At 45.2% G+C, this 27851-nt stretch overlaps 1 protein-coding gene across 7 annotated transcripts in view; it reads right to left on the minus strand.

Moving 5' to 3' along the window:
- NAV1 (neuron navigator 1) overlaps window positions 1-27851 on the minus strand; it is a 482667-nt gene that overhangs the window by 92436 nt on the left and 362380 nt on the right. For all 7 annotated transcript variants that reach the window (XM_044288210.1, XM_044288206.1, XM_044288207.1 and 4 more), the window contains 2 exons: window positions 20378-20574; window positions 18790-18908 (listed from right to left, as the gene is read on the minus strand). In XM_044288210.1, the coding sequence (XP_044144145.1) occupies window positions 18790-18908; window positions 20378-20574 (316 nt within the window). The remainder of the gene's footprint in view (window positions 1-18789; window positions 18909-20377; window positions 20575-27851) is intronic.

A 27851-nucleotide genomic window follows, 5' to 3' on the forward strand; every position in this document is an offset into this window, starting at 1 on the left:
CCTACAGGACTCAGATTTCACAACTGATGCAGTACACTCCTTGCACAGCGGTTTAGACCTGGAAGAGGGCAGACGCTTTAAACATAAGCCGCACTTCCTGGCCTTAACGTTAACAGAAGAGGAAGACTCCTTTTCTCCCTGAAAATATACAAGGGAGAGAAGGGTCAACCACTAAAGGGTAACAACAGTACATGAAGGGTGCCTGACTCAGGCTACTTACTGAACCTTGGGTAGTGGGGAGCTTCGATCCCGAGCCAGGTGTGGTAGGGGCACTCATGTTCAGCAGGTCCCGTCCACCAAGATCGCCAGAAGAACAAACAAGCGTGAAAACGCTTCGCGCCATCTTCAGCCGGCATTCTGCCCCTTTTGTTCCACTGGGCATGCGCCGGAACGAGCACCGGCGTGACGTCATGACACAAAGCCAAGCCCCCTCTGCGTCTGATGTCATTCCCTGGCGGCTGGAGGGATTTGCGTCGCTCCAGCCGCCATACCACTCCACATATAGTCCCCCAGGACCGCTGCAGGAGGGAACTTCGCCGGGGACACCAACACCAGCAGGGGCCCGGGCACAGACCTTAGCAGGAGGGAGAGCCGAACCACCAGCAACCACCTCCAGTCTGTATGGAAGATGCGCAAGATGAGCAAAGAAAAACGTTACTCACAGAAACCCCATAGAGCTCCCAGCACCTCTCCGGTCTTTCTTCCCTGGCAAGACAGGAAAAAACACTGGCGATGTGGGGTAGGGGCAGGGTTTTTAACCTCTGTGATTTTCCTGCCCTATCAGAGGAAGTCAATCTCTCAGTGTGTGCTGTATATATATATATATATATATATATATATTTGTGGTCGTGACTAAAAGTTGGACCCAGGCAGGCGTGCCCGTCTCGACATCTAACCGGCTGAGTTGTGCCTGGAGCCGGGTACAAGAGCAGCCTATAAGGGGGCTGCCCTGGAGGAGAAGATTAGAACATAAAGGGAATGGGAGGGTGGGTCGATAATCGAAACGCCTGCCGGGTAACAGTGAGAGAGGCCGATATAGGCTCAAGCCCCTCCCACAAATGCAGGCTGAGCTTCAGCCTTTCTAACTTGTGGTCATGGCTAAAAGTTGGACCCGGGCATGTCTGCCCGTCTCGACATCTAACCGGCTGAGTTGTGCCTGTAGCAGAGTACGAGAGCAGCCTATAAGGGGGCAAAAAGGAAACCAAGGTAGTTAATGCAAGGACTTTATTGAATCACAATACCAGAGGATGAAAAGCTTGCGAAATTTGGGGACCCTGTGCTTGGAAGCTGCGGGTGCAACACCAATATGGAAGGAATGGCCAGAGATTGAGCTAGGGTCGAAGTCTAAGCCTGATGCAAGTGTACGGATATGGCATATGAACTGTGCAGAGGTGAGAGGGCCATTGAGATGAGGTAGCAGTGGGCTGTTAGGGGGAGCTTCACAGATGGCGTTCATGAGCTGCCTGAGGACTTGTACCGGGCACCAATTATTGCTAGATTGGAAGAATTTCACCTCAACTGGGGGACCTGACTGTCTTGTCTTAGTGGACAATAACCTGAGCGTATAGTGGCTCTGGCTCCACACTAGTTGCTCCTTTAACAGACCGCTGCTGACCCTGCTGAGCTGCAAGTGAATTCACCTGGCCTAAGGAACCTGTAGAAGCCCAGGTACATGGTAGCTTTGATGAACAAGCTGGAGAAGGGCCCAAAAGGGTTGCCATCAAGGGCTGAATGCATCCTCCAGAACATCTCGCCCGTGGCCGCCTGTCTGCGGAAAGGGGGGTTGACCCTGCATTTCTGGACCTCACGCCTTGACTGCATGCGATGAAATGGAGCCCCCTCCCGGGTTACGGAGCATAGCGTGGTGTTGGACGCCCGCAAGGTACAACTTGATGGTGTTATATGAGAGATGTAAGTGGTGATGACAATGGGCGATAAAGGCCATGATGTACGGGATGTCCGCTAGCTCACCCTGTGGGTGGAGTCTGGAAAAATCCTGGTAGGTTCTCAGGCCAGATTGGTAGTTTCTGGCCGTTTTTGAGGCGAGGGACTGCTGTGCCAGGCCCCTTGCTGAGGAGATGAGAGCACTTAGTCCATGGTCAGGGAACTGAATGCCAGGGTGGGCTTCGGGCATGACCTGGAAAAAAAAGGGGAAATTAAATCGGGACAATGCGTCTGCCGCAATGTTTTTCTGGCCAGAAATGTGGCTGCAGTGCAAATGGAGGTAGATGCCGTTCCACCGGGAGAAGAACAACTCCCACATGGCCAGGTACGCCTATGTGTGGCTGTCCAATCGGATGATGCTGTCCTGGTCGGGCACCAAGGGAAGAAGCTGGAGTAGCCTCGATACGAACGTCCTCTGCCCTGGGGCATGATCCTAGAGGAAAAATTGAGCCAAAATTGAGCCCAGAAGAGATTGTAACTCGATTTTTTTAAGGCACCCGGAGGAGGCAGCGTGGGCAATAACCTCTCGGCATTGGGCGAGCTTCTCTCCCGGGAGGCTGGCTCCATTCAGACAGAATCTAGGATGATGACCAGGAATGTGACCCTAGTGGCGGGACCTTCAGTCTTGGCCTGGGCGACCGAACCTCTAGACTGACGAATATCTCAAGGAGGGTGACGAGATTGCGTGATCTGTCCTGCGGGCCCTCAATGATCAGAAAGTCATCCAGGTAATGGATGTCCGCCGTAATAGACCAAGATCCAGTGTAGCGCCTTGGCGAACTGGTCGAACAACCAAGGCCTGCTTTTAGAGCCGAAAGTGAGCCTGTTGGCAAAGTAATATTGGCCGTCCCACTTAATGCCACAACTGAGGTTGGATGGGGAGGAGCTTGAATGCATCCGTGATGTCCGCCTTTACCAACCAAGCGCCTCTGCCATACAACAAAATGGCTCGTATGGCGTCATGTATGGCGGAATACTTTATGGAGAACTCTTCAAAAGAAATGAGTGAATGAAGGCTAGGAATAGCAGAAACATGAGGGGCGGACAGGTCATAGATCGACCTTTTTTTATTAGTATATTTTTTTTTAGACACCAGGCCGATTGGGTTGATGCGCCATGAATGAAAGGGTATGGATGGAAAGGGACCTATAAGGAAACTTTTATCTACTTCGGACTGTATTAACTCGCCTGTTGCTGTTGGATCCCCGGTGGCTGATAGAAGATTCCTGCCTTCCCAAGGGACCTGCGGTAGTGTGATGAGCCCGTTGTGGAACCCTTCCGAGAAGCCTGCCAACAGGAATGCCGCAAAGTTCTCATCATGGTGGTCCCGAAGGAGAGCCGCCAGGAGGTCCACATTAATGTCGGCTAGTCAGGATTGTTTAGCCGCCCTCTTGGGACAGGAGGAACGAGGGAGGGCCCTAAAACACAAGTAGCAAACGTGGAGGGCAATGCAACCACCTGTGTTCAAATTATTACAGATTTGGCTCCTTCCCAGGTAGATGATGGGCCGGCCGAGCTTGTCGGTAGAAGGGGTGGGCCACAGAGGCCCGGGACTCCAGTTCCGATACTCTTGCTCGTACGTCCGCCACCGAGTCGACCAGTGTGTTCAAGGTGGACTGTAGCTGCACCAGCAAGAGCTGGATAGATGATGTGCCTGGCTGAACCCCGGAAGGATTGTGGCTGGTCATGAGGAGCTTATATAGTTCTGCCTTTCTGGCAGAGGCTGGGTGCGGGATGCCCCTCCTGTTAAGCTCCGCGAGTAACTTTGGAATGGTCCAACTCCTTTGTGACGAAGGACCGGCTTGGCCTGAAACGACTGTTTCAGGAAAGGCTGTCATCTATATCAGAGGGTTGAGACATGCTTGACCTGTGGAAACATAAATCGCCTGACAAACACAAACAAAAAACTAAACAAAAACAAAAAAAACAGAAGGGTGATGGAGTAAAGGACCGAGAAGGTGTGAGGACGGATAGATGCTCGGATAGATGAAGAATCTGATTAACCAAGAAACATTGACCCGTTGGGCTTGCCGAGGATGTCAGTGAGCACTTACCTGGACAGGACTGACTGGAACCTGTGAAAAGGCTAGAACCTGAAAGAAAAAGGGGGACAGGCGAAAACTTGAGAGTGCAGAACGAGGGATAACCCCAGACCTGTTGAGCCGGGCGAAATTCCCAGGATGGGGCGCACCCCTGGAGTCAAATAAACGATCTGAGCGTATCAGATTGGCTATTGACAGAAGAAGGCCACCTGAGTGTACCAGTTGGTAGGAGGGAGAGATGGCGCGTTGCCATGTGACGAGACAGAAGCTGCACGTAGCAGTGGCCTGCGGAGGGCGGAAGACATTACATAACGGACCTGTGAGCCAGGTGGACAAAGAGCGTGGAAGAAACCTGAGGACCAGGCGGAAGAGTGGCCCTGTATGCTGTGCTAGACCAGACAGCAGGACTTCCAGCTGGTGGAAAGGTGCGAGGAGACCCACGTACCAATTGAAGGTGAGTAGGCAAGGAGGACCTAGGTGTACCATGAACGAACTGTGCCCTGGGCGAACCCGGTGACGACAATGAGACAAAACAAGACAATCAACTGTGCCCGGTGAACAATCAGGGGCCTAGGAAGTGGCTAAAGACACAAGGACAACAGTGACCTGGGCGTACCAGGCAGACAATGACAGGCCTGGGTGTTAACAGGTGGAGAAAAGGCGTTGAAAGAGTGCCTGGGCGATCCTGGCCTGAGAGTATCAGGGAGGTGGGTCATTTAAAAATTTTTATTTATTTTTTTAACTTTATTTTTTATTTTATTTTTTAAATGCAACCCACACGAGCTAAAATATATTTCAGCTGTTATTGCTCCAAGGAGCATGCTAGCATGTCCCTGCCGCACCCTAAATGGGATGTCAGCGAACAGGACCGTAGGGTGGATAAACGTAATGGCATGCCCAATGCCACCCCCTGCTGACCAGATATGCGCAGCAGGCGCCCGAAAGCAGCTACCTGGAACCCAGCGTGACATGACCCCTAAAGGAAGCCGCGAGTCCCACCAGCCACCGCGAGAAGTACGGCGGGCACTAGATGTGGTGCGCGGGTCCCGAGCCCCCCCGGGAATCAGGTCGTCAAGTGGCAGACCACAAATGTCAGACCGAGGCCAGGAGGCAGGGCTGCTGGCCACCCATGAATCCCTCCTAAGAGAAGGCGGGGCGCCGCGTGCGTTCCACGGTGGAACACGCGCTGCCAGCCACGGCATTGGTAATTCTGCAGTGTGTTACCTGTGGCAGCTGGGGTGCGATGAGGATGCGACCAGCGGGAAACCTGAAAGCAAAGCTCGAAGGGGGAAGCTTCCAACTAACCCCCGTGCAATGCGGAAGCTGCAGCGTGAAGCGGCTGGGACGGCAGAGGGGAGCAGATGCGACTCTTCTACCCGGAAGTCGATAACCGAAATGCCTGCCGGGTAACAGTGAGAGGGGCTGATATAGGCTCAAGCCCCTCCCACAAATGCAGGCTGAGCTTCAGCCTTTCTAATATATATATATATATATATATCTATATATATATATATATATATATATATATATATATATATTATGACACAGTGAGAGGTTTGGTCTGGGAAAACACCTTTTTTTCCCAGCATGTGCTGCTGGGCTGATTTACAGCCAGTTAAGGTCAAATACCGGACCGGATTTTAAATGCCAGTCCGGGTTTTGGCAGCACCTGGCTGTCCTTAAATAGGCAGCTGGGCTCTGAAGAGAGGTACCTGTGTTGGGATCTGGGTGTCTTGTGTCTGGATGAAGGCTTGCTACCTGTTTGGCGTCAAAACAGGTTGGTGCTGCTATGAGCAAGGACTCTTTGAGGCAGAATTGCTGCATGGTGTGAATTACCACCAACACCGCAAGGTGACTTTTTTGTTTGAATATGAATGGTTGTTTTGTCACTTGCCTAAAGTGTGAATAAAACACTGAACTGTTTGATCCAAAGAACTTGTTGTTGTCTCCATACTGTGTCTGCTAATCCTGTCTACCAGAGCGCAGTACGGCAGTTTTGTGGTGAGAGGCTGCAGGACTAAAAAGTCGGACATGCAGGACTTTTAGTCCGGTGGCCTTTTCGCCGTGCACTGCTGTGTTGCGCCGGAGTTCCGCCCCGTTCCCATTATAGTCAATGGGGACGGAGGTCCAGCGGCACAGCGAAATAGCGGAAGGACAGATCCGACAGGGTCAACAGCCTGTCGGATCCGTCCTGCAGCAAGTGTGAAAGTACCCTAAGATGATCCCCGCAGACTACATCGAAACTTACCTGTCGATGTACGAGAAAGTGGCCATCAGGGAAAAGTCGCTCCATTCCTGGCATCCGATTACCAGCTGGTGTATTTCAACTTGCTGGGCGATAAAGCTGCCAACTACCAAAAAGTAAAGGGTGAGATTTTGGCAAGGCTGGGGGTGAATCTGTTGGTCCAGGCCCAGTGGATACATCAGTGGGGGTTTAAGACGGCTGAGCCTTCGAGGACCCAGTATTCTGACTTACTCCACCTCTTGCAAAAGTGGGTACAACCTGATGTGCTGAGTCCCCCGGCTTTGCCATATCCTCTCCAGCACTGGATCGGTCAGGTGTCTCCTGGCAATGCCCTTGAGATGGTGGACCTGGTGGAACGCTATTAAGCTACCAGGAATCTAAAGGAGGGTTCTGTCGGCAGGGGGTCGGCAAACCCCGGAAATCTCCACCCGAGGCCCAGAGACTTGAACCGATAAGACCTGCCCGGGATCTACCCAAGGTGGACCTGGCTCCAATAGTCTGCTGGCGGTGTCAGGAGCCTGGCCATGTAAGGGCTGACTGTCCCAATCGGGTTGAGCCCATGGACACTAACTATGGCTACCGTCAGTCACTATATGCCAGGAGACTGTGTGCAACAGGTACCCCAGTCTCTAGATCACTTGTGCCAAGTGGAAGTGGGAGACACTCCGGCGGAGGCTCTTCTGGACTCAGGGAGTCTGGTGACCCTATAAGGGCTAACCTGGTGCAGTCCCCTGAGTACACTGGCTGGAAATTCGGGGTGATGTGCATCCACGGAGACTTAAAAGACTACCCCACCGCGCTGGTGCCTCTAACCACAGTGGCTGGTAGATGGACCCACGAGGTGGCTGTCGCCACAAATCTACATTATGAGCTCATAATAGGGAGAGACTTCCCGGCACTGTGGCCTGCTATGAGAGTGACTGATACCCATGAGACAGGGGTAACCCTAGCAGAGTGGACTGGCTCAGGAGGGAGACCAGAACCCTGGGAACCTGAGACCGACGGGCCAGCTGTAGGGGTGACCGCCACTTCGGTGGGGGAGACAACCCCGCTAAGTGTGATGTGGGAGATGTGAAAGACTTGCCGCCGGGTCCTGAAATGGCGGACCTCAATGTCTCTGGGGATAATTTTGCTACCGCCCAACGTCGGGACCCAACCCTATCCCGCGCCTGGGAAAATGTGTTAATAGTAGATGGTGAACCACAACACCCTGGGGCAGAGTCAGTGTTGTGGTTCATCAAGATATGTTGCATCGGGTAAACCAACTACAGGGTGAACCTATTGAACAGTTGGTGATCCCCAAGGCTTATAGACAGCTTGTGTTCGATCTAGCCCACCAACAAGTTCGAACTGCTATATGGCAGACACCCTCACGGTCTCTTGAACGTGGCCAAAGAGGCGTGGGAATAACAACCCAATTCACATAAAAGTGTCATTGAGTACGTTACCCAGATGCAAGATCGGATAGAGACAGTGTTGCCTCTTGTTAGGGAGTATATGGAGGCAGCTCAGCGAGCCCAGAGTCGGGTCTATAATCGGCAGGCTCAGGTCCGGATCTTTAACCCAGGTGATCGGGTTTTGGTTCTGGTGCCGACAGTGGTCAGTAAGTTCCTGGCTAGATGGCAGGGGCCCTACGAGGTACTCATAGAATGTGTCGGCAGATAAGAACCATTTGGCCCATCTAGTCTACCCAATATACTGAATACTATGAATAGCCCCTGGCCCTATCTTATATGAAGGATGGCTTTATGCCTATCCCATGCATGCTTAAACTCCTTCACTGTATTTGCAGCTACCACTTATGCAGGAAGGCTATTCCATGTATCCACTACTCTCTCAGTAAAGTAATACTTCCTGATATTACTAAACCTTTGCCCCTCTAATGTAAAACTATGTCCTCTTGTAGCAGTTTTTCTTCTTTTAAATATTCTCTCCTCTTTTACCTTGTTGATTCCCTTTATGTATTTAAAAGTTTCTATCATATCCCCTCTGTCTCGTCTTTCTTCCAAGCTATACATGTTAAGGTCCTTTAAACTTTCATGGTAAGTTTTATTCTGCAATCCATGTACCAGTTTAGTAGCTCTACTCTGAACTCTCACCAAAGTATCAATATTTTTCTGGAGATATGGTCTCCAGTACTGAGCACAATACTCCAAATGAGGTCTCACTAGTGCTCTGTAGAGCGGCATGAGCACCTCCGTCTTTCTACTGTTAATGCCTCTCCCTATACACCCAAGCATTCTGCTAGCATTTCCTGCTGCTCTATGACATTGCCTACCTTTAAGTCTTCTGAAATAATGACCCCTAAATCTCTTTCCTCAGATACTGAGGTTAGGACTGTATCACTGATTTTTTATTCTGCTCTTGGGTTTTTTCGCCCCAGGTGCATTATCTTGCACTTATCAACATTAGATTTTAGTTGCCAGATTTTTGACCATTCCTCTAGTTTTCCTAAATCCTTTTCCATTTGGTGTATCCCTCCAGGAACATCAACCCTGTTACAAATCTTTGTGTCCTCAGCAAAAAGACACACCTTACCATCGAGGCCTTCTGCAATTTCGCTGATAAAGATATTAAACAATATGGGTCTCAGAACAGATCCCTGAGGTACCCCACAGGTAACAAGACCATTGTCTAAATATACTCAATTGACTACAACCCTCTGTTGTCTGTCCCTCAGCCACTGCATAATCCATTCAACAATATGGGAGTCCAAGCCCAAAGACTGCACTTTATTGATAAGCCTTCTATGTGGGACAGTATCAAAAGCCTTACTAAAGTCTAAATAAGCGATGTCTACTGCACCTCCGCCATCTATTATTTTAGTCACCCAATCAGAAAAATCAATAAGATTAGTTTGACATGATCTCCCTGAAGTAAACCCGTGCTGTTTTTCATCTTTCACTCCATGGGATTTTAGATGTTCCACAATTCTCTCCTTAAGTATGGTTTCCATTAATTTCCCCACTATTGATGTCAGGCTTACTGGCTTATAGTTGCCTGATTCCTCCCTACTACCTTTCCAATCTTCTGGGACGACTCCTGTTGCCAGTGATTGGTTAAATAAATCTGTTAATGGTTTTGCTAGTTCACCGCTGAGCTCTTTTAATAGCTTTGGGTGTATCCCATCAGGCCCCTGTGACTAATTTTGTATTACTTTTAGACAGCTGACTTAGAACCTCTTCCTCTGTAAAGACACATGCATCAAAAGATTCCTTCCTAACTGAAGTCCTTTTCCTTAATTTTCCTTTGTAAAAACTGAACAGAAGTATTCATTGAGGCAGTCAGCTAGTTCTTTATCTTCTTCCATATACCTTCCTTCTTTTGTTTTTAATTTGGTAATTCCTTGTTTTAGTTTCCTTTTTTCATTTATGTATCTGAAGAATGCCGTACCGCCTTTTTCCCCTGACTGAGCTAATTTCTCTTCTGCCTGTGCTTTAGAAGCTCTTAGAACTTGTTTGGCCTATCTCTGCCTAATCTATTTTTTTATTTTTTATTTTTATAATTCCTAAATGCTATCTTTTTGTTTTTAATGATCTTGGCCACTTCTGCTGAGTACCACAGTGGTATCTTCCTTTTTTTTGCTTTTACTGACAAGCCTAATGCAATTTTCAGTTGCCTTCAATAGTGCTACTTTTAAGTAGTCCCATTTCTCCTGGACTCCAATGCAGGGGCGTAGTGTGGGGGGGGGACGGGACAGGGGGGCCATTGCCTCAGGCGCCAAACTGCAGGGGGGCGCTCCTGCGCCGGCTGCTAGAGTTTATATAGTATCTTTTTTCAGGAAGCGGCTCTCTCTGCCGGAGTGCCGGGCCCTGCGCAACGGCCAGAGTCTGAGGCACTGAGGCAGAGAGCTGTTTAGTGCGCCCGCCTGGCCATGATGATTCATTTGTGCGGTCGCGGCGGGCGCACTACTAGGTTAGTTAACTGTTAACAGTAACTAGTAACCACTAATTAACATACATGGTCGGCGTCGCCGTCGGGATAGGCAATCATTAGGTTGGCCTGGCTCCATCCGGCTCCGCCAACTTTCCAGACGGGAAACACAGTGCGGAGCACGGGAGCCGGAGCCAGAGCCAGCAGAAGATTGCCAAGGAGCAGGAGGCGCCGCCACGGCAGAAGACAAAGACTGAGTCCGGTAGACCTATATGTCTCTTACCAGTTATGTTATGCAAAGGTGATTTCATTTAAGGGGCATCTCTGCTTTGGAAATCATTATTTGTTAGAATGGTCCCCTGAAGATAAATGGATCACAAGTTTGGACTCCCCACAATCAGATGTAATCAGTAAAGAGAACCTAGAAGTGAGTGTTCAAATCCCTTGCAGTGTCATCACAGAAGAAATTAAATATTGCAGGATTGTCACTGAAATCAGTGGACTGTCTATGTAAGGTACAAACCTGTTGAGTCCTCTAGAGCTAAGAGATGAGGGTCCTGAAAAGAGTACGCTTCTCTCCTAATGGATTTTCTAAATCAAACAAACCTTTTAACTGAGCCGCACTAAGGCAGTATGTGAAAAGTATCAGTAAATGGTGAATTGGTGATTTCAATAATATGGAATCACTAAGGAAATCTAATATTAATCTTATTTCTATAGAATATTATAGTAGTCATGTGTCTGATGTTGGCGAAGTACCAATGTCCTGATTTCCCCCTCCCACATATTACTGATATAATTGAGAAAAATATGCCAGATGGGGTGACAAGTCACGTTCTCTCAAGTTGGCAAGTGAAAAGTAATACGAGTTCATAAGTTCATGCTCGGAAAGCACGGAAGATTGGCAAGATAGATACCACGTGTGATCATATAGATATATGGTTCATGTTCAGTACTGCATACATTTAATTAGAGCACTGCTTATTATCCATATCTGCAAGGTATTATCTCATCGACTAAAGGTTAATAACCCCTGTTTCAAAAAGGGAACTTAGCCGGTACTTTCACCTCATATTATCTTACTAGTAAACGTCACATTGTTAATATACAATTTTTTTTCAATTAATTAAATATATCATTTAATAATGTCATTATTATTATCTTTACTCTAACAACAATATCAGCACTAAAGTAAATACTATGATGGAAAATATGATGTCATTGAATCTAGGTCCTTTCATGCATTCTTTTGAAAAGCTGTAGCCGTATACCTAATTTTCTATATTTATTTTATTCGTCACTATTTATATAGCACCGGCATTTTCGGCTGAGCTATTAGGCAATTTATGCATATACTTATGTAAAACAACTCTCTTCTTCCTTATCCCTCTCTGCTTGGCTCACAATTCTGTGCATTTTTCTACAATACACCTAGTAACAGACTAAGAGCTCATTCAGACGACCTTATAATTTGTTTCTGCATTTTACGGAACAGAATGGCCAGCCCTATAATAGAAATGCATATTGGGATATGTTTTTTGCGGGACCTCGGAAGGAAATTAATGGGTCTGCATCCGCTCCGAAAATTGTGGAAAGGAAGCAGACTCATATATACAGTTGTGTGAATGGGCCCACTTTTAGGGCTTACTTTGATGCATGGAAACCACTTTGGAATCAATGTAAAAGAATGCCTCAAATCTGTCTGCCAAAAAGAATGTGTCCTGCCCTATTCGGCAAGTGATTTCTGCACCAGAAAGCGTGTGGAGACCATGGCGGGAGGCAACACACTGATTATCATCAATCTATGTGGCTAATCAAGGTGTAAAACATGTAAGGAACTTCTGAAGAAACCCAAGGCTGTGCCTCGGCTTTTTGCCATGAGTTCCACAGGCAAAATACTTGGATATTTCCCATGTGAACATACCCTTATGTTACACTCAGACAAAATGTATATGTTGTGGACTTATCTATCTGCTGGAAACAGGGGTGGACTGGGAACTTAAAGTGGCCCTGGAAAAAAAACTAAAGGTGACCCCATTTTGTAGTCGGGTCCAATTGATGGAAGGCAGGGCCTAACAATACCATATTGTGGCACATTATACCACCCCAACAAAGCCAAATTCCACCAGCCATCACAAAATACTGCCCAGCAGCACAAAATACGTCCCCAACCACTGGCTGGCTGTGAAGAGGGCTTAGTTGGCACACTGGGCATCGGCCCACCAGGGAATTTCCCTGTAAGGTCTATGGCCAATGAACCCCTGGCTGGAAATCCACAGTAGCAAAATCTGCACTAAATTGTATTTTGTTGGAGAATTTATAGCATAAATGATATGGGTTCTCAGGAGCATAGCTAAAGGCTCATGGGCCCTGGTGCATGAGTTCAGCTTGGGCCCCCTTCCCTCAGTGCTTTTTGTCCAGAGGCATGGAAGCACATGTGCTGCCTGAGGCAAAAATTTAAATGCCACACCCATGCCAATTTCTTGGGGAACATGATTACTAGTATGGGCATTATTTAAGCATTATTACTTCTGAGGCACAAAAGGGACATGTTGGGGGCCCTGTAGGAGCACTATTACTACCATGTGTGCTCTAGCAGAGAATTATTCCTATTGGTGGGACTTTTGGAAGCACTATTATTGTGGGGGCACCTTGGCATAGTATCAGCTTACCACAATTATTTTTGGAGGATGTTATGTTTACACCATTAGTGTCAGGGACACTATTTGCTGGGCGTAGTTATTTTTGGGCACTGTGTGCCAATAATTATTGAAGGGGGTATTATCTGTGTGGTACTAGTATTATCAGGGGACTTATCTGTTTCTGCAGTATATTATTGGGAAGCACAGCGGCACAGTATTAGGGGTGGTAGGATGATTTGTCCAGAAAATGGGAGGATGATCGAAAAGTAGTAAACAATTTTTTTTTGTCAAACTGCAGAGACAAGAAATGGCTGAAAAATGGTGGTCTAGGCTGAAGGTCTAAAAGGAGAAGATGAAGAAAGAGGACATCTAATTCAAAGAAATGTCACTGGATGTAAGAGGTATGGGGGGCTGTATTACCCTGTATGCTCTGTAGTGATGGGAGGGTGGGTATAGAATTTAGCCTGTGCGTGTTCTGAAATCTGGGGCCTCACACCTATATACTACATTATCTGTACACAGATTGTTATCACAGTGTTATCTGTGGTGTTACATAGGACTGCAGAGGATATCTACTACATTATCTGTAAAAAGGGGCGTGGCCACAGGTTGGGGGGGCACAATACACAATACGGGTGCTGGCAACCCACGCTACGCCACTGCTCCAATGAAACTGTTTCAATCTGATGGGGACTCGTATACCACTAATCTAATTTTAGAAAAGTCCGTTTTTCTAAAATCTAAAACTTTTGTTTTTGTGTGGTATGACTCAGTAACTGTACTTATAGTAAACCACACTGATTGGTGATCACTAGAACCCAAGCTTTCCCCTACAGCAATATCAGATACCAAATTCCCATTTGTGAATACTAAATCTAAAATGGCCTCCTTTCGGGTTGGGTCCTCAACTACTTGCTGTAGAGATAATCCCAGTAGAGAATTTAGAATATCTGTACTCCTGGCAGAACTAGCTATTTTGGTTTTCCAGTTTACATCAGGAAGATTGAAGTCTCCCATAATGATAACTTCCCCCTTCAAGGTAATTTTAGCTATTTCCTCAACTAGTAGATCATCTAATTCTTCGACTTGGCTAGGTGGTCTATATATCACACCTACATGAGTTACCTTATGATTATCAAGCTGCAAGGTAACCCAAACTGACTCTAAATTGTTCTCGCAATCTTGTATCAAATTAGATTATATTCTATCTTTCACATACAGGGCCACCCCTCCCCCTTCTTGCCTTCCCTGTCTTTCCTGTATAGAGAGAACCCTGGTACTGTTATATCCCAGTCATTACTCCCATTGAACCACGTCTCAGTAACAGCCACTACATCTATATTCTCAGATGCCATTATAGCCTCAAGTTCATTGATCTTATTCCCTAAACTGCGATCATTTGTAGACAAGAATCTGAGCTTGTCATTTCTTAACCTTTGTGCTACTGGCATCTTCTGGCATTCCGGGGGGCAGTTGGACTGCTGGATTATCACTCTTTTGCCCCCCTTTCCTAGTTTAAATGCTCCTTAGCAAATACTTGGAACTATTCACCGAGGACAATCGTTCCCTTGAGAGAAAGATGCAAACCATCTTTCTTGTACAGTTCTTTTCGATTCCAACAAAAGCTAACATGAGACACAAAGCCAAACCCTTGGTTCAGACACCATTCACCAAGCCATACACTAAATTCCTTAATGCGCATCTTCCTGTAATGCTGAAGGTTATGCACAGGCAAAACTGCAGAGAATGAAATAGTTGATGCAACCGCCCGTATATCCTTTCCGAGTGTGTGAAAAGCTTCTTTCACCTTTGAAACCTCATTGCAAGCCAGATCATTTGTCCCAAGATGGACAATAACAGCCACCTCTCTTTCCTGCTTTGCTTGCCTAACAATATTAAGGATCCGTCGTCTATCCCTGCTAGCAGTAGCACCAGGGAGACATCTCACAACACCATTCTCCTCAAACTTCACACCTCTTATGATGGAATCGCCCACCAACAGCTGCTTACTATCAGTCCTCACCTTCTCCTTTTTGTCTTTGGCTTGCATACTTTAGGCATGGGAGATGATTGTTTCTCACCCACTGTGCTTGAGCCATCCTCCATGTTGCTCTTGCACTCTGAAAGTGCTGCAAATGAATTATGGAGAGCCACAGACTGTAGGGGCATGTCTTCTATCCCCAACTCTCAGTCTACCTGAACCTGCAGTAACCCATCTTGCATTTCATGGGGGCCTCTGTGGCAGTGGCATTGCAATGTTCTCAGCCTGAGTTTGTTTAATGGTTAATTTACAAATCTCATATTTCAAAAAGACAATTTCCTGCTGCATTATGGAGAGCTGTATACAGATCAGACAGTATCCAAACCTCAGAAGAGTGGAACCTGAAATAAAAGCACAACAATTCCTGCACAGAACCAGGTCTGCCATTGTAAAGAGGGGAAAGATTTTAAACAAACCAATCTTACTTGTTTTGATTGTGTCCACCTCCAGATTACCTCCTGAGTATCTCCTGAAAATCTCCAATGCACTTAAAAAATCAGCCAATTTTACTCGAGAAAATTGGAGATGTAAACTACAAGGTACACCAGCTATGGCGGCGAAAGCTGGAGCAGGTTTACCATGTGTATTTACGCAAACTGTGGAAAGATAGGGAAAGCTGTACAGAAGACAGCCTGCTGCCGTGTTTTCTAGAAGAGGGACCGGCCCCTCTGTCTGATGCAAGAGAGGCGGCTGGCACAGTAAAAATTGCTGATAGGCACTCCTCTAAACAGACTCAGGAGGCCAGGGAGTTTATTAGTCGGAACACAGATGTATTTTCAGACCTCCCTGGACGCACATAATCCAGCATGAAATTGTCACTTAAGCCTCAGGCAAAAGTCAGATTAAAACCATACTGGGTGCCCGAGGCTCAGCGACCAGCCATATCGGAGGAGGTGCAGCTAATAATTTTGCAGCTAGACGTCATTGAGGAGTCAAAAAGTGAGTGGGCCAGTTCTATAGTATTGATACCCAAGCCGGACGGGATGTTGCGGTTTTGTAATGACTTTCGAACAAGGTTTCCAAATTCGATGCGTATCCCATGCCTCGGGTGGATGAGCTCATCGAGAGTTTAGGACAAGCCCGATATTTTTCTGTTTGGGACCTCACGAAAGGGTACTAGCAGTTGGTCTTAATGGATGCTGCCAAAGATAAAACTGCCTTTATCACACCTGAGGGGCTGCATAAGGTGTTACCCTTTGGTCTGCATGGCGCCTCCGCCACTTTTCAGTTACTAATGGACATTGTGCTTCGTCCACATCGTCGGTACGCTATGGCTTACCTGGACGATATTGTCATCCACAGTACCGACTGGGAAAGTCACTTACCCAAAATGCAGGCTGTTGTGGACTCCCTTCGGAAAGCTGGCCTAAACGCTAACCCATACAAATGTGCAATAGGGTTAGAAGAGGCTAAGTAACTGGGGTATGTCATTGGGTGCGGAGTCATCAACCCCAAGTGAACAAAATAGAGGCGATATGTAATTGGCCCCGACCTGTCACCACTAGGCAAATAAAGTCATTCCTGGGAATGGTGGGCTATTACATGAGGTTTGTTCCCCACTTTGCTACTCTAGCCACGCCCTTGACAGGACTCTTGAAGGGACACATCAATGATGGTTTGCTGGGATGATTGGGCGGAAGAGGCTTTCTCCGCTTTGAAGCCGGCCTTGTGCGAGTCCCCGGTTTTGGTGACGCCCGACTTCAAAAGGGAGTTTATAGTACAGACCGATGCTTCCAAAGTAGGCCTTAGGTGCTGTACTGTCTCAGGAAGTCAACGGGGAGGAGCATCCCGTTGTCTTCCTCAGCCGTAAGCTCACCCCAGCCGAGACCCGGTATAGTATAGTGGAGAGAGAGTGCCTGGCTATCAAGTGGGCACTAGATTATCTCCGCTATGATCTGCAACTACAGGAAACGTTTGGCTGAAGTTATTGCTGCCAAAGGAGGAATAACTTGAAAACTTGGCACAACCCCATTGAAGGGGTATTTTCTCCTAACGACAGGTCATCTATATCAGATTGGCAAGAGTCCGACTTTCGGCACCCACGCCGATCAGCTGTATGAAGTGAATTCAGCATTTGTACATTCTCCTGATTGTTTACCTGCTTGACATCGCAGCACCACGCAGTTTAATTACACCTAAGACATCCTATTCACTTCTATGGACGTCTCTGTAGAATTCAAGTGTATGCGACGGAGCCATCCCATAAAAGTGAATGGGATGGTTTAAAGGGAACCTTTCATTTGGATTTTGTGTATAGAGCTGAGGATATGGGTTGCTAGATGGCCGCTAGCACATCCGCAATACACAGTCCCCATGCTTTTATTGTGTAAAAAAACAAAACAATTTGATACATATGCAAATTAACCTGAGATGAATCAGAGCTTGAAAATATGACTTTTCTCTGGTCACACAAGTAAGATATGACTCTTTAATGTTAATTTGCACAAAAGGCGGGAAATGCAAAAATGCATAATACTTTAAATATAGAATTTGTCTGCAAATGAAATTAAAAGTGTAATTTATATGTTTAGGGTAACACAATGAACATTCAGAAACGCTCAGTGAGGGTAGCATAGTAGAGGTGATAGGTTCCCTTTAAGTGTAATTACACTGCGTGTCGCTGCAAATTCGACGGCAAGCAGGTAAACAATGAGGGAAAGTCTGTACTCACACGGAGCACAGCCTTCTCTTCATAGAGCTGATCGGTGGGCCTGCCTGCACCAATCTGATATTGATGACCTATCCTGAGGACAGATTATTAGTATTAACCACTGCACAACCCCTTTTAAAAACAAAGGGTTGCAAAACTCAATATGATCAACTCGTCTGTGTCAAATAACTCCCTGTGTTAAGCCATGCCCCCCAAAACCACACACCCTTTTTTTATCCGAGTGAACTTGGCCGGTATTTTTTGTTGGGAAAGGTGGGAACCATAGCTTTGCCATCTCATCAGTATCGGCGATAGTGCGCTCAAGCTCATAAGAAGTCTAAGGGCATGCGCAGATCAATAATCAATATGCATCCTCATAATTTTCCACAGGGTCTTTGGTTATGCGTAGAAGCCATATGCAGGTCTTTTCAAGTTAGAGTTTATAACTTTGGACCTGCTAGTTTATATAAGGTGGCTTACATTTAGAACTGGCGCTGGAGGATCCACCGAAGTTATGGGGAGGCCTGAAACCATACATAACTCCGGCTTATCCACTTCCAGTTATGGGTCCAAACGCTGGTATAAATGTTACCCTAAGTAAACATTTTTATGGAGAATTATTATCAAATAGACTTTGCCTATAAATTCACCGATTATCTAATATACATATGATAGAGTGCTCATGTGACTATGATGTAGCCCCGTCCACAGCCTGTGAAATCTGAGAGAAAAGAAAAGAGCAGTTGGGATGCACAGTGAGAGTAAACTCACTGCTGGCAAAACCCCTTTAATGTTTCAAGTTACTAATCCAAACTTGGGTTCATGGCGTGTGCCACGATCATAACAAACCCGTAATTTGAAACTTTAATGCATCTGCCGCTACTTATAGTACATAAGTATACAAACATGAGACTAATCAAGTCTCATGTTACTGGCGGCCATATTAACAAAGCCTCGTCGGAAGCAATACATTTTATCACTGTAAGGAGCTGTATATTATTAATTATGAGTAGGAACAAACCGGGTTCGCTCATCACTAGCCCTGTCCCAATTTTTTTTAGATGTGTTAATTTTTTCATAAAATGGTAAAATGTCTCACTTTCAACATTGGATATGTGTTCTATAATCTATTGTGAATAAAATATGGGTCTATGAGATTTGCAAATCACTGCATCCTGTTTATATTTACATTTATTTACATATTATACAGCCTCTCAACTTTTTTGGAATTTATGGTCTATTGTGAATAAAATATGGGTTTATGAGATTTGCAAATCATTGCATTTTGATTTTATAAACATTTTTTTTGCAGCATCTCAACTTTTCTCTTCACAATACAGTAGCACACTTGCCTTGAGTCCATCCTTGGCTCCTTCTGAAAGGTATGGAATAATAGAGTTGTTCCACAGATCAATAAACCATACACGGAAATCCTCAATTCCAATTGGGCAGGACAAGAAAAAGCAAGGACCTATAAAAGTAAACAATGATCACCTTCCAAACGCTAATGCATTTTAAAATATGAAGAGCCATGGAAGTTACATACAGATATCTTTATGTAATAAGTATCGTAATGTAATTTTAGGTTACTGTACAATGCTGCTTCAAAGTACCGTATTTTTCGTCGTATAAGACACACTTTCCCCCCCCCCCCAAAAGTGGGGGGAAAATAGCAGTGTGTCTTATACGGCGAATGCTGCTGATTTTGCGAGTTTTCAATGATACACCCGTCGAGATGCCGCGCGGCGGGTGTATCAGCTGTGAGGGAGGAGGGGCTGGGGGCCGGCATCTGCTTTTATAATTACAGCGGGGCCGATGCAGTGACTGTATTCTACTACACGGGCCCCGCTCACTGTATAATCGTATCTCTAATAGTAAATTGTTATGCATATAATCGCATAATGAGCGCTTTGTATTACTTACAACTACAAGCGCTCGCCGCTCGGTAGGTAGCAAAGAGGAGGGAGGAGGCAGGCTGGGAGGACAGGCGCTGGCAGTGTGAGTCATACGTCACGCGCCTGCGCTGCCCACTTTATGAATGAAGCAGGCGGCGTGGGCGCCTGACGTATGACTCACGCTGCCAGCACCCGTCCTCTCAGCCTGCCTCCTCCCTCCTCTCTGCTACCTACCGAGCGCTTGTAGTTGTAAGTAATACACAGCGCTCATTATGCGATTATATGCATAACAATTTACTATTAGAGATACGATTATACAGTGAGCGGGGCCCGTGTAGTAGAATACAGTCACTGCATGGGCCCCGCTGTCATTATAAAAGCAGATGCCGGCCCCCAGCCCTGTATTGAGGACCCCTAGCCTTGTATTATGTGTCACCACAGATCCCCCATAAGTGTCACCACAGATCCCTCATAAGTGTCACCACAGATCCCTCATAAGTGTCACCACAGATCCCTCATAAGTGTCACCACAGATCCCTCATAAGTGTCACCACAGATCCCTCATAAGTGTCACCACAGATCCCTCATAAGTGTCACCACAGATCCCTCATAAGTGTCACCACAGATCCCTCATAAGTGTCACCACAGATCCCTCATAAGTGTCACCACAGATCCCTCATAAGTGTCACCACAGATCCCCCATAAGTGTCACCACAGATCCCCCATAAGTGTCACCACAGATCCCCCATAAGTGTCACCCACAGATCCCCCATAACAGTGCATCACCCACAGATCCCCCATAACAGTGCCATCCACAGACCACAATTAGTTCAAAACCCACCAAAAGCACACCCTTTGGTTCAAAAAATGTTTTTCTTATTTTCCTCCTCAAAAACCTAGGTGCGTCTTATGGGCCGGTGCGTCTTATACGGCGAAAAATACGGTATAATAGTGCAAATGAAAGGTGCATATTAACTCTAATGAGAGTGAATTAGTAAAAAAAAAAAAAAAAGAAAAATAAATTATATAGTAATTAGTTGCATACCTATGAGGAAGTCTGGGGTACTGTGTTTCTCCAGGAAAGTGTGCAAATGGTACCACAGCCGAGGGACCCAATCAAGAACCTTGAGTAGCTCCCCATGTCCAGTTCCAATGCTGCCCTCAGATTCTAGCAGCTTTCGACGTAAATATCGACCTAAGAACCCATTTGCTGGTTCCACATTGTTAGAGAAAGTTAGCATCCTGCAAAGGACAAAATGTTTATCACTGCATACTACCACTAAGCAGACAGAGTCCATAATATCTGAATCATACAGTCATGTGAAAAAGTAAGGATAACCTTTAAGGTTTAAAGGTAAAAAAAAAAAAGTATATCATAATTAAAGAAAATAACAGATAAGGTCAGGTTCACATCACCATTTAGCTTTCAGGTCATCTGATCTGTCAGAAGAACAGAAAAATAAATATGTTCCGTTTACATCACTTCCATCAGAGATCAGTTATTTTTAACGGGAGAAAAACTCCTGCAAAAAGTACTTTTTCTCCCGTCAAAAATAACTGATCTCTGGCAGAAGTGACACAAACTGATGCTTAAAATAATGAAATTTTTTTGTTCATTTTGTTTCTTCTTCAGATGGATTAGAAGAGCAAAAAGCTAAATGTTGATGTGAACCCATTGCCTGAAATGCCTGCCGAATCTGGAAATCTGCATACAAACTGATATAATTTGTTTCCGGATTCGTCTAACAAATGCATTGCAAGACCGGATCCGTCCCTCCGGTGTCATCCGGAAAACCGGATCCTGTATTTATTGGTCTGCGCATGTGCAGATCGGGAAACTGGATCCGTTTTTCCGGAACACTTGCTACCGGATCCGGCATTAATACATTCCAGTGTTCTGGAATTTTGGCAGGAGAAAATACTGCAGCATGCTGCAATATTTTCTCCAGCCAATTACCGTAAAAGGGACGGAACGGAAGACATCCTGATGCATACTGAACGGATTGCTTTCCATTCAGAATGCATTTGGACAAAACTGGAGCATTTTTTTCCGGTATTGAGCCCCTATGATGGAACTCAATACTGGAAAACTTTAAAGCTAGCGTTAAAGTAGCCTAACTGATAAGTTATTAAAAGAGATGTCTAGAATTTTACAAGCGATGGCCTAGCCTGATAAGGCCATCACTATCTGATCAGTGGGAGTTGACACCCCACACCCTTGCCGAACAGCTCTGGTGCCGGAACTAGACAATAGACTGAACTGGTTATTGCAGCACAGCTCATCGATAATCAGATAGTAATGGGCTATGATGAAAATAGGTCATCACTTGTAAAATCCTGGACAACCCCATTAAGGGGTTCGGGGCTCCGCTTGTGAGTTCCGTTTCAAGGCTCTCACATGCGTCCCCGAACGGATCCGTACTGCCCTAATGCATTCTGAGTGGATGCGGATCCGCTTAGAATGCATCAGTCTGGCACCGTTTGTCATCCGCTCCGCTCAGCAGGCGGACACCCGAACGCTGCTTGCAGCGTTCGGGTGTCCGCCTGGCCGTGCGGAGGCAAACGGATCCGTCCAGACTTACAATGTAAGTCAATAAGGACGGATCCGATTGAAGTTGACACAATATGGCTCAATTTTCAAACGGATTTCAATGTAAAGTCAATGTAATGTCAAAATTTCAATTATCATCTTTATTTTTTTTGTTCATGGCAATGCAAATGGATCTGCAGGTGTGAAAGTAGCCTAAGGTGTGAAAGTAAACGCAGGTGTGAAAGTAGCCTAAGCAAAAAATTCACAGATCTGCAATTCACATCTGTGGCAAAAATAAGTACACCTGAAGTAGCGGAATTCTAGTCATCCATATATGAAGCATTATTACAAATATGTGGTATTACTATCCCCTTCTTATCCAAATTGCGCCTCCTACGTTTATTCACAGAGTTGCAGGCTCCAAGTGAAACTAAAGCATAACTATATCCTCTTTTGGCGATTGCGAGAAACTGGAAAAAGAGGGAGCTTTCTTCACTTACACATTGATGGGTCAAGGCAGATCGGGTTTACAGATATGAAAAATTAGCACACTGGGAGTCTCTTTTCTCACTCAAGTTTGCAAATATATGGGGTCCATGGAAAACATATAGGGGTTACTCTGGTTAGGTTTTATTTCCCTGACCACGTGGGGATGACAATGCTGGTATCTGCTACGTCCTTTCTCTTTCTCTGGGCCAAATTAACTTTAAACACCCCTCCCCCCCAAATTTAGGTTATATATTTCTTTTTTTGGTTTGGTTGGTTTAATGTACTCATTGGTATAAAGTGGGCATTCAGATCAGGGGGATCATACTTATGTACTGTTATTAGTTGTTTGGTGTATTATATTCTGACTTGTCCAACCCCCCACCCCCAATGTTGACTCTTGTCTGCTAACCTTTAACAGATAATATAATAAAAACAGTTTTAAAAAAAATACACAATTAGATTTATCAAAAACATAAATAAGATCCATCCTCAAAGAGGAAAAAATAGTTTTAATTGACTCCTTTAGAAGAAGTGCCAATGAGTCTGGTAAAGGGCTAAAAACATTAGCCAAACAATTGGACATTTGGGGGCACATATATTTATGGGGTTCTCTGGGAATTAAGAAAGTGAAAAAAAAAAAATTGAATATTACTTTATTATAAATATATTCCCAAATACCTAATTTTGTCTGGGGAGCAATCATCAAGGGAAATAAAATGGCCGCAATCCTAATAGTACACAGAATACCTGTCCTAAACACATAGCAAGTGATGAATCGTTTGTGTGCTAGCACACGGTGTGGGTACCTCTTTGGTGCACAAAGACGACCTGGATTCAGAGAATTTTGGTATAGATGCTATTTATTATATTCAGTGGACAACGCGTTTCGGAGTTTATAACTCTTTTTTCAAGTCTAAAGAGATACAACAAAAAGGCCAAAGCCAAATGGATCCCCACACAGTTGGAGAGAAGTATATATAAGAAAAATATAGAATAAAATGCAAATAAAATAAATAAATCAATTAAAATAGAGTCAATCGATGTTAAATATTACACATCAAGGGCAGCTAGTAAGCCTAGCCCAAAATGAATTCTCAGTAAGGCCTCTTTCACACTTGCGTTGTCCGGATCCGGCGTGTACTCCACTTGCCGAAATTACACGCCGGATCCGGAAAAACGCAAGTGTACTGAAAGCATTTGAAGATGGATCCGTCTTCAAAATGCTTTCAGTGTTACTATGGCAGCCAGGACGCTATTAAAGTCCTGGTTGCCATAGTAGGAGCGGGGAGCGGTATACTTACAGTCCGCGCGGCTCCCGGGGCGCTTCAGAATGACGTCAGAGCGCCCCATGCGCATGGATGACGTGCCATGCGATCATGTGATCCATGCGCTTGGAGCGCCCTGACGTCACTCTGCAGCGCCCCGGGAGCCGCACGGATCGTAAGTATACTGCTCCCCTGCTCCCCTTTACCATGTCTGCCAGGACTTTAGCGTCCCGGCAGCCATGGTAAACATTGAGAAAAAGCTAAACGTCGGATCCGGCAATGCGCCAAAACGACGTTTAGCTTAAGGCAGGATCCGGATCAATGCCTTTCAATGGGCATTAATTCCGGATCCGGCCTTGCGGCAATTGTTCAGGATTTTTGGCCGGAGCAAAAAGCGCAGCATGCTGCGGTATTTTCTCCGGCCAAAAAACGTTCCGTTCCGGAACTGAAGACATCCTGATGCATCCTGAACGGATTTCACTCCATTCAGAATGCATTAGGATAAAACTGATCAGGATTCTTCCGGCATAGAGCCCCGACGACGGAACTCTATGCCGGAAGAAAAGAACGCAGATGTGAAAGAGCCCTAAAACGCGTATTCTAATAAGTCCTAGTAACGCAGAATAAACAAACAGGAGCATCATTTTATATATATATATATATATAAATATAAAAGTTTGGACACACCTTCTCATTCAATGAGTTTTCTTTATTTTCATGACTATGAAAATTGTAGATTCACACTGAAGGCATCCAAACTATGAATTAACACGTGGAATTATATACATTTTTATATTTTGGGACTATTCTAGTACTATTGGTATTATTTGCAACAGACTTGACTCACTCCTTTTGGTCGGTTTTCTATGCTTTAATTAGGGATGGGCCCTGAACTTTGTTTGGGCTATACATAGGTTCCTTACCGGAATTATATACATAACAAAAAAGTGTGAAACAACTGAAAATATGTCATATTCTAGGTTCCCTCAAAGTAGCCACCTTTTGCTTTGATTACTGCTTTGCACACTCAGGGCATTCTCTTGATGAGCTTCAAGAGGTAGTCACCTGAAATGGTCTTCCAACAGTCTTGAAGGAGTTCCCAGAGATGCTTTGCACTTGTTGGCCCTTTTGCCTTCACTCTGCGGTCCAGCTCACCCCAAACTATCTTGATTGGGTTCAGGTCCGGTGACTGTGGAGGCCAGGTCATCTGGCGCAGCACCCCATCACTCTCCTGCATGGTCAAATAGCCCTTACACAGCCTGGAGGTGTGTTTGGGGTCATTGTCCTGTTGAAAAATAAATGATCATGGTCCAACTAAACGCAAACCGGATGGAATAGCTGCAAGATGCAGTGGTAGCCATGCTGGTTCAGTATGCCTTCAATTTTGAATAAATCCCCAACAGTGTCACCAGCAAAGCACCCCCACACCATCACACCTTCTACCCCACTATGCTTCACAGTAGGAACCAGGCATGTAGAGTCCATTCGTTCACCTTTTCTGCGTCGCACAAAGACACGGTGGTTCAATCCAAAGATCTCAAATTTGGACTCATCAGACCAAAGTACAGATTTCCACTGGTCTAATGTCCATTCCTTGTGTTCTTTAGCCCAAACAAGTCTCTTCTGCTTGTTGCCTGTCCTTAGCAGTGGTTTCCTACCAGATATTCTACCATGAAGGCCTGATTAGCACAGTCTCCTCCTAACAGTTGTTCTAGAGATGTGTCTGCTGCTAGAACTCTGTGTGGTATTGACCTGGTCTCTAATCTGAGCTGCTGTTAACCTGCGATTTCTGAGGCTGGTGACTCTGATGAACTTATCCTCCGCAGCAGAGGTGACTCTTGGTCTTCCTTTCCTGGGGCGGTCCGCTTGTGAGCCGGTTTCTTTGTAGCGCTTGATGGTTTTTGTGACTGCACTTGGGGACACTTTCAAAGTTTTCACAATTTTTCGGACGGACTGACCTTCATTTCTTAAAGTAATGATGGCCACTTGTTTTTCTTTACTTAGCTGCTTTTTTCTTGCCATAATACAAATTCTAACAGTCTATTCAGTAGGACTATCAGCTGTGTATCCACCTGACTTCTCCACAACGCAACTGATGGTCCCAACCCCATTTATAAGGCAAGAAATCCCAGTTATTAAACCTGACAGGGCACAACTGTGAAGTGAAAACCATTTCAGGTGACTACCTCTTGAAGCTCATCAAGAGAATGCCAAGAGTGTGCAAAGCAGTAATAAAAGCAAAAGGTGGCTACTTTGAAGAACCTAGAATATGACATATTTTCAGTTGTTCACACTTTTTTGTTATGTATCCAATTCCACATGTGTTAATTCATAGTTTTGATGCATTCAGTGTGAATCTACAATTTTCATAGTCAATGAAAATAAAGAAAACTAGTTGAATGAGAAGGTGTGTCCAAACTTTTGGTCTGTACTGTATATATATATATATATATATATATATACACACACACACAAACCGGATTCCCAAAAAGTTGGGACACTAAACAAATTGTGAATAAAAACTGAATGCAATGATGTGGAGATGGCAAATGTCAATATTTTATTTGTAATAGAACGTAGATGACAGATCAAACGTTTAATCCGAGTAAATGTATCATTTTAAAGGAAAAATACGTTGATTCAAATTTTCACGGTGTCAACAAATCCCCAAAAAGTTGGGACAAGTAGCAATAAGAGTCTGGAAAAAGTTAATTTTAGCATAACGAAGACCTGGAAGACCAATTAACACTAATTAGGTCAATTGGCAACATGATTGGGTATAAAAAGAGCTTCTCAGAGTGGCAGTGTCTCTCAGAAGCCAAGATGGGTAGAGGATCACCAATTCCCACAATGTTGCGCAGAAAGATTGTGGAGCAATATCAGAAAGGTGTTACCCAGCGAAAAATTCCAAAGACTTTGCATCTATCATCATCAACTGTGCATAACATCATCCGAAGATTCAGAGAATCTGGAACAATCTCTGTGCGTAAGGGTCAAGGCCGTAAAACCATACTGGATGCCCGTGATTTCCGGGCCCTTAAACGACACTGCACCACAAACAGGAATGCTACTGTAAAGGAAATCACAGAATGGGCTCAGGAATACTTCCAGAAACCATTGTCAGTGAACACATTCCACCGTGCCATCTGCCGTTGCCAGCTGAAACTCTACAGTGCAAAGAAAAAGCCATTTCTAAGCAAGATCCACAAGCTCAGGCGTTTTCACTGGGCCAGGGATCATTTAAAATGGAGTGTGGCAAAATGGAAGACTGTTCTGTGGTCAGACGAGTCACAATTCAAAGTTCTTTTTGGAAATCTGGGATGCCATGTCATCCGGACCAAAGAGGACAAGGACAACCCAAGTTGCTATCTACGCTCAGTTCAGAAGCCTGCATCTCTGATGGTATGGGGTTGCATGAGTGCGTGTGGCATGGGCAGCTTGCATGTCTGGAAAGGCACCATCAATGCAGAAAAATATATTCAGGTTCTAGAACAACATATGCTCCCATCCAGACGTCATCTCTTTCAGGGAAGACCCTGCATTTTTCAACAAGATAATGGCAGAACACATTCTGCATCAATCACAACATCATGGCTGTGTAGGAGAAGGATCCGGGTACTGAAATGGCCAGTCTGTAGTCCAGATCTTTCACCTACAGAGAACAATTGGCACATCATAAAAAGGAAGGTGCAACAAAGAAGGCCCAAGACGATTGAACAGTTAGAGGCCTGTATTAGACAAGAATGGGAGAGCATTCCTATTTCTAAACTTGAGAAACTGGTCTCCTCGGTCCCCAGACGTCTGTTGAGTGTTGTAAGAAGAAGGGGAGATGCCACACAGTGGTGAAAATGGCCTTGTCCCAACTTTTCTGGGATTTGTTGACACCATGAAATTCTGATTCAACATATTTTTCCCTTAAAATGGTACATTTTCTCAGTTTAAACTTTTGTTCCGTGATTTATGTTCTATTCTGAAAAAAAAATATTAGAAGTTGGCACCTCCACATCGTTGCATTCAGTTTTTATTCACGATTTGTATAGTGTCCCAACTTTTTTGGAATCCGGTTTGTAGTTTCTGTAATCTCCTTAGATGTTTTCTCTGCTTGATGCATGCCAATGATTTGACCCGTCTCAAACAGACTAACATCTTTTCCACGACCACGAGATGTGTCTTTCGACATGGTTGTTTAAGACATGAGAAGCAACTCATTGCACAAGTTGGGGTTAAATAACTTA

This window comes from Bufo gargarizans, chromosome 3 (assembly GCF_014858855.1).
Source record: "Bufo gargarizans isolate SCDJY-AF-19 chromosome 3, ASM1485885v1, whole genome shotgun sequence".
In the NCBI taxonomy this organism is placed as follows: Eukaryota; Metazoa; Chordata; class Amphibia; order Anura; family Bufonidae; genus Bufo; species Bufo gargarizans.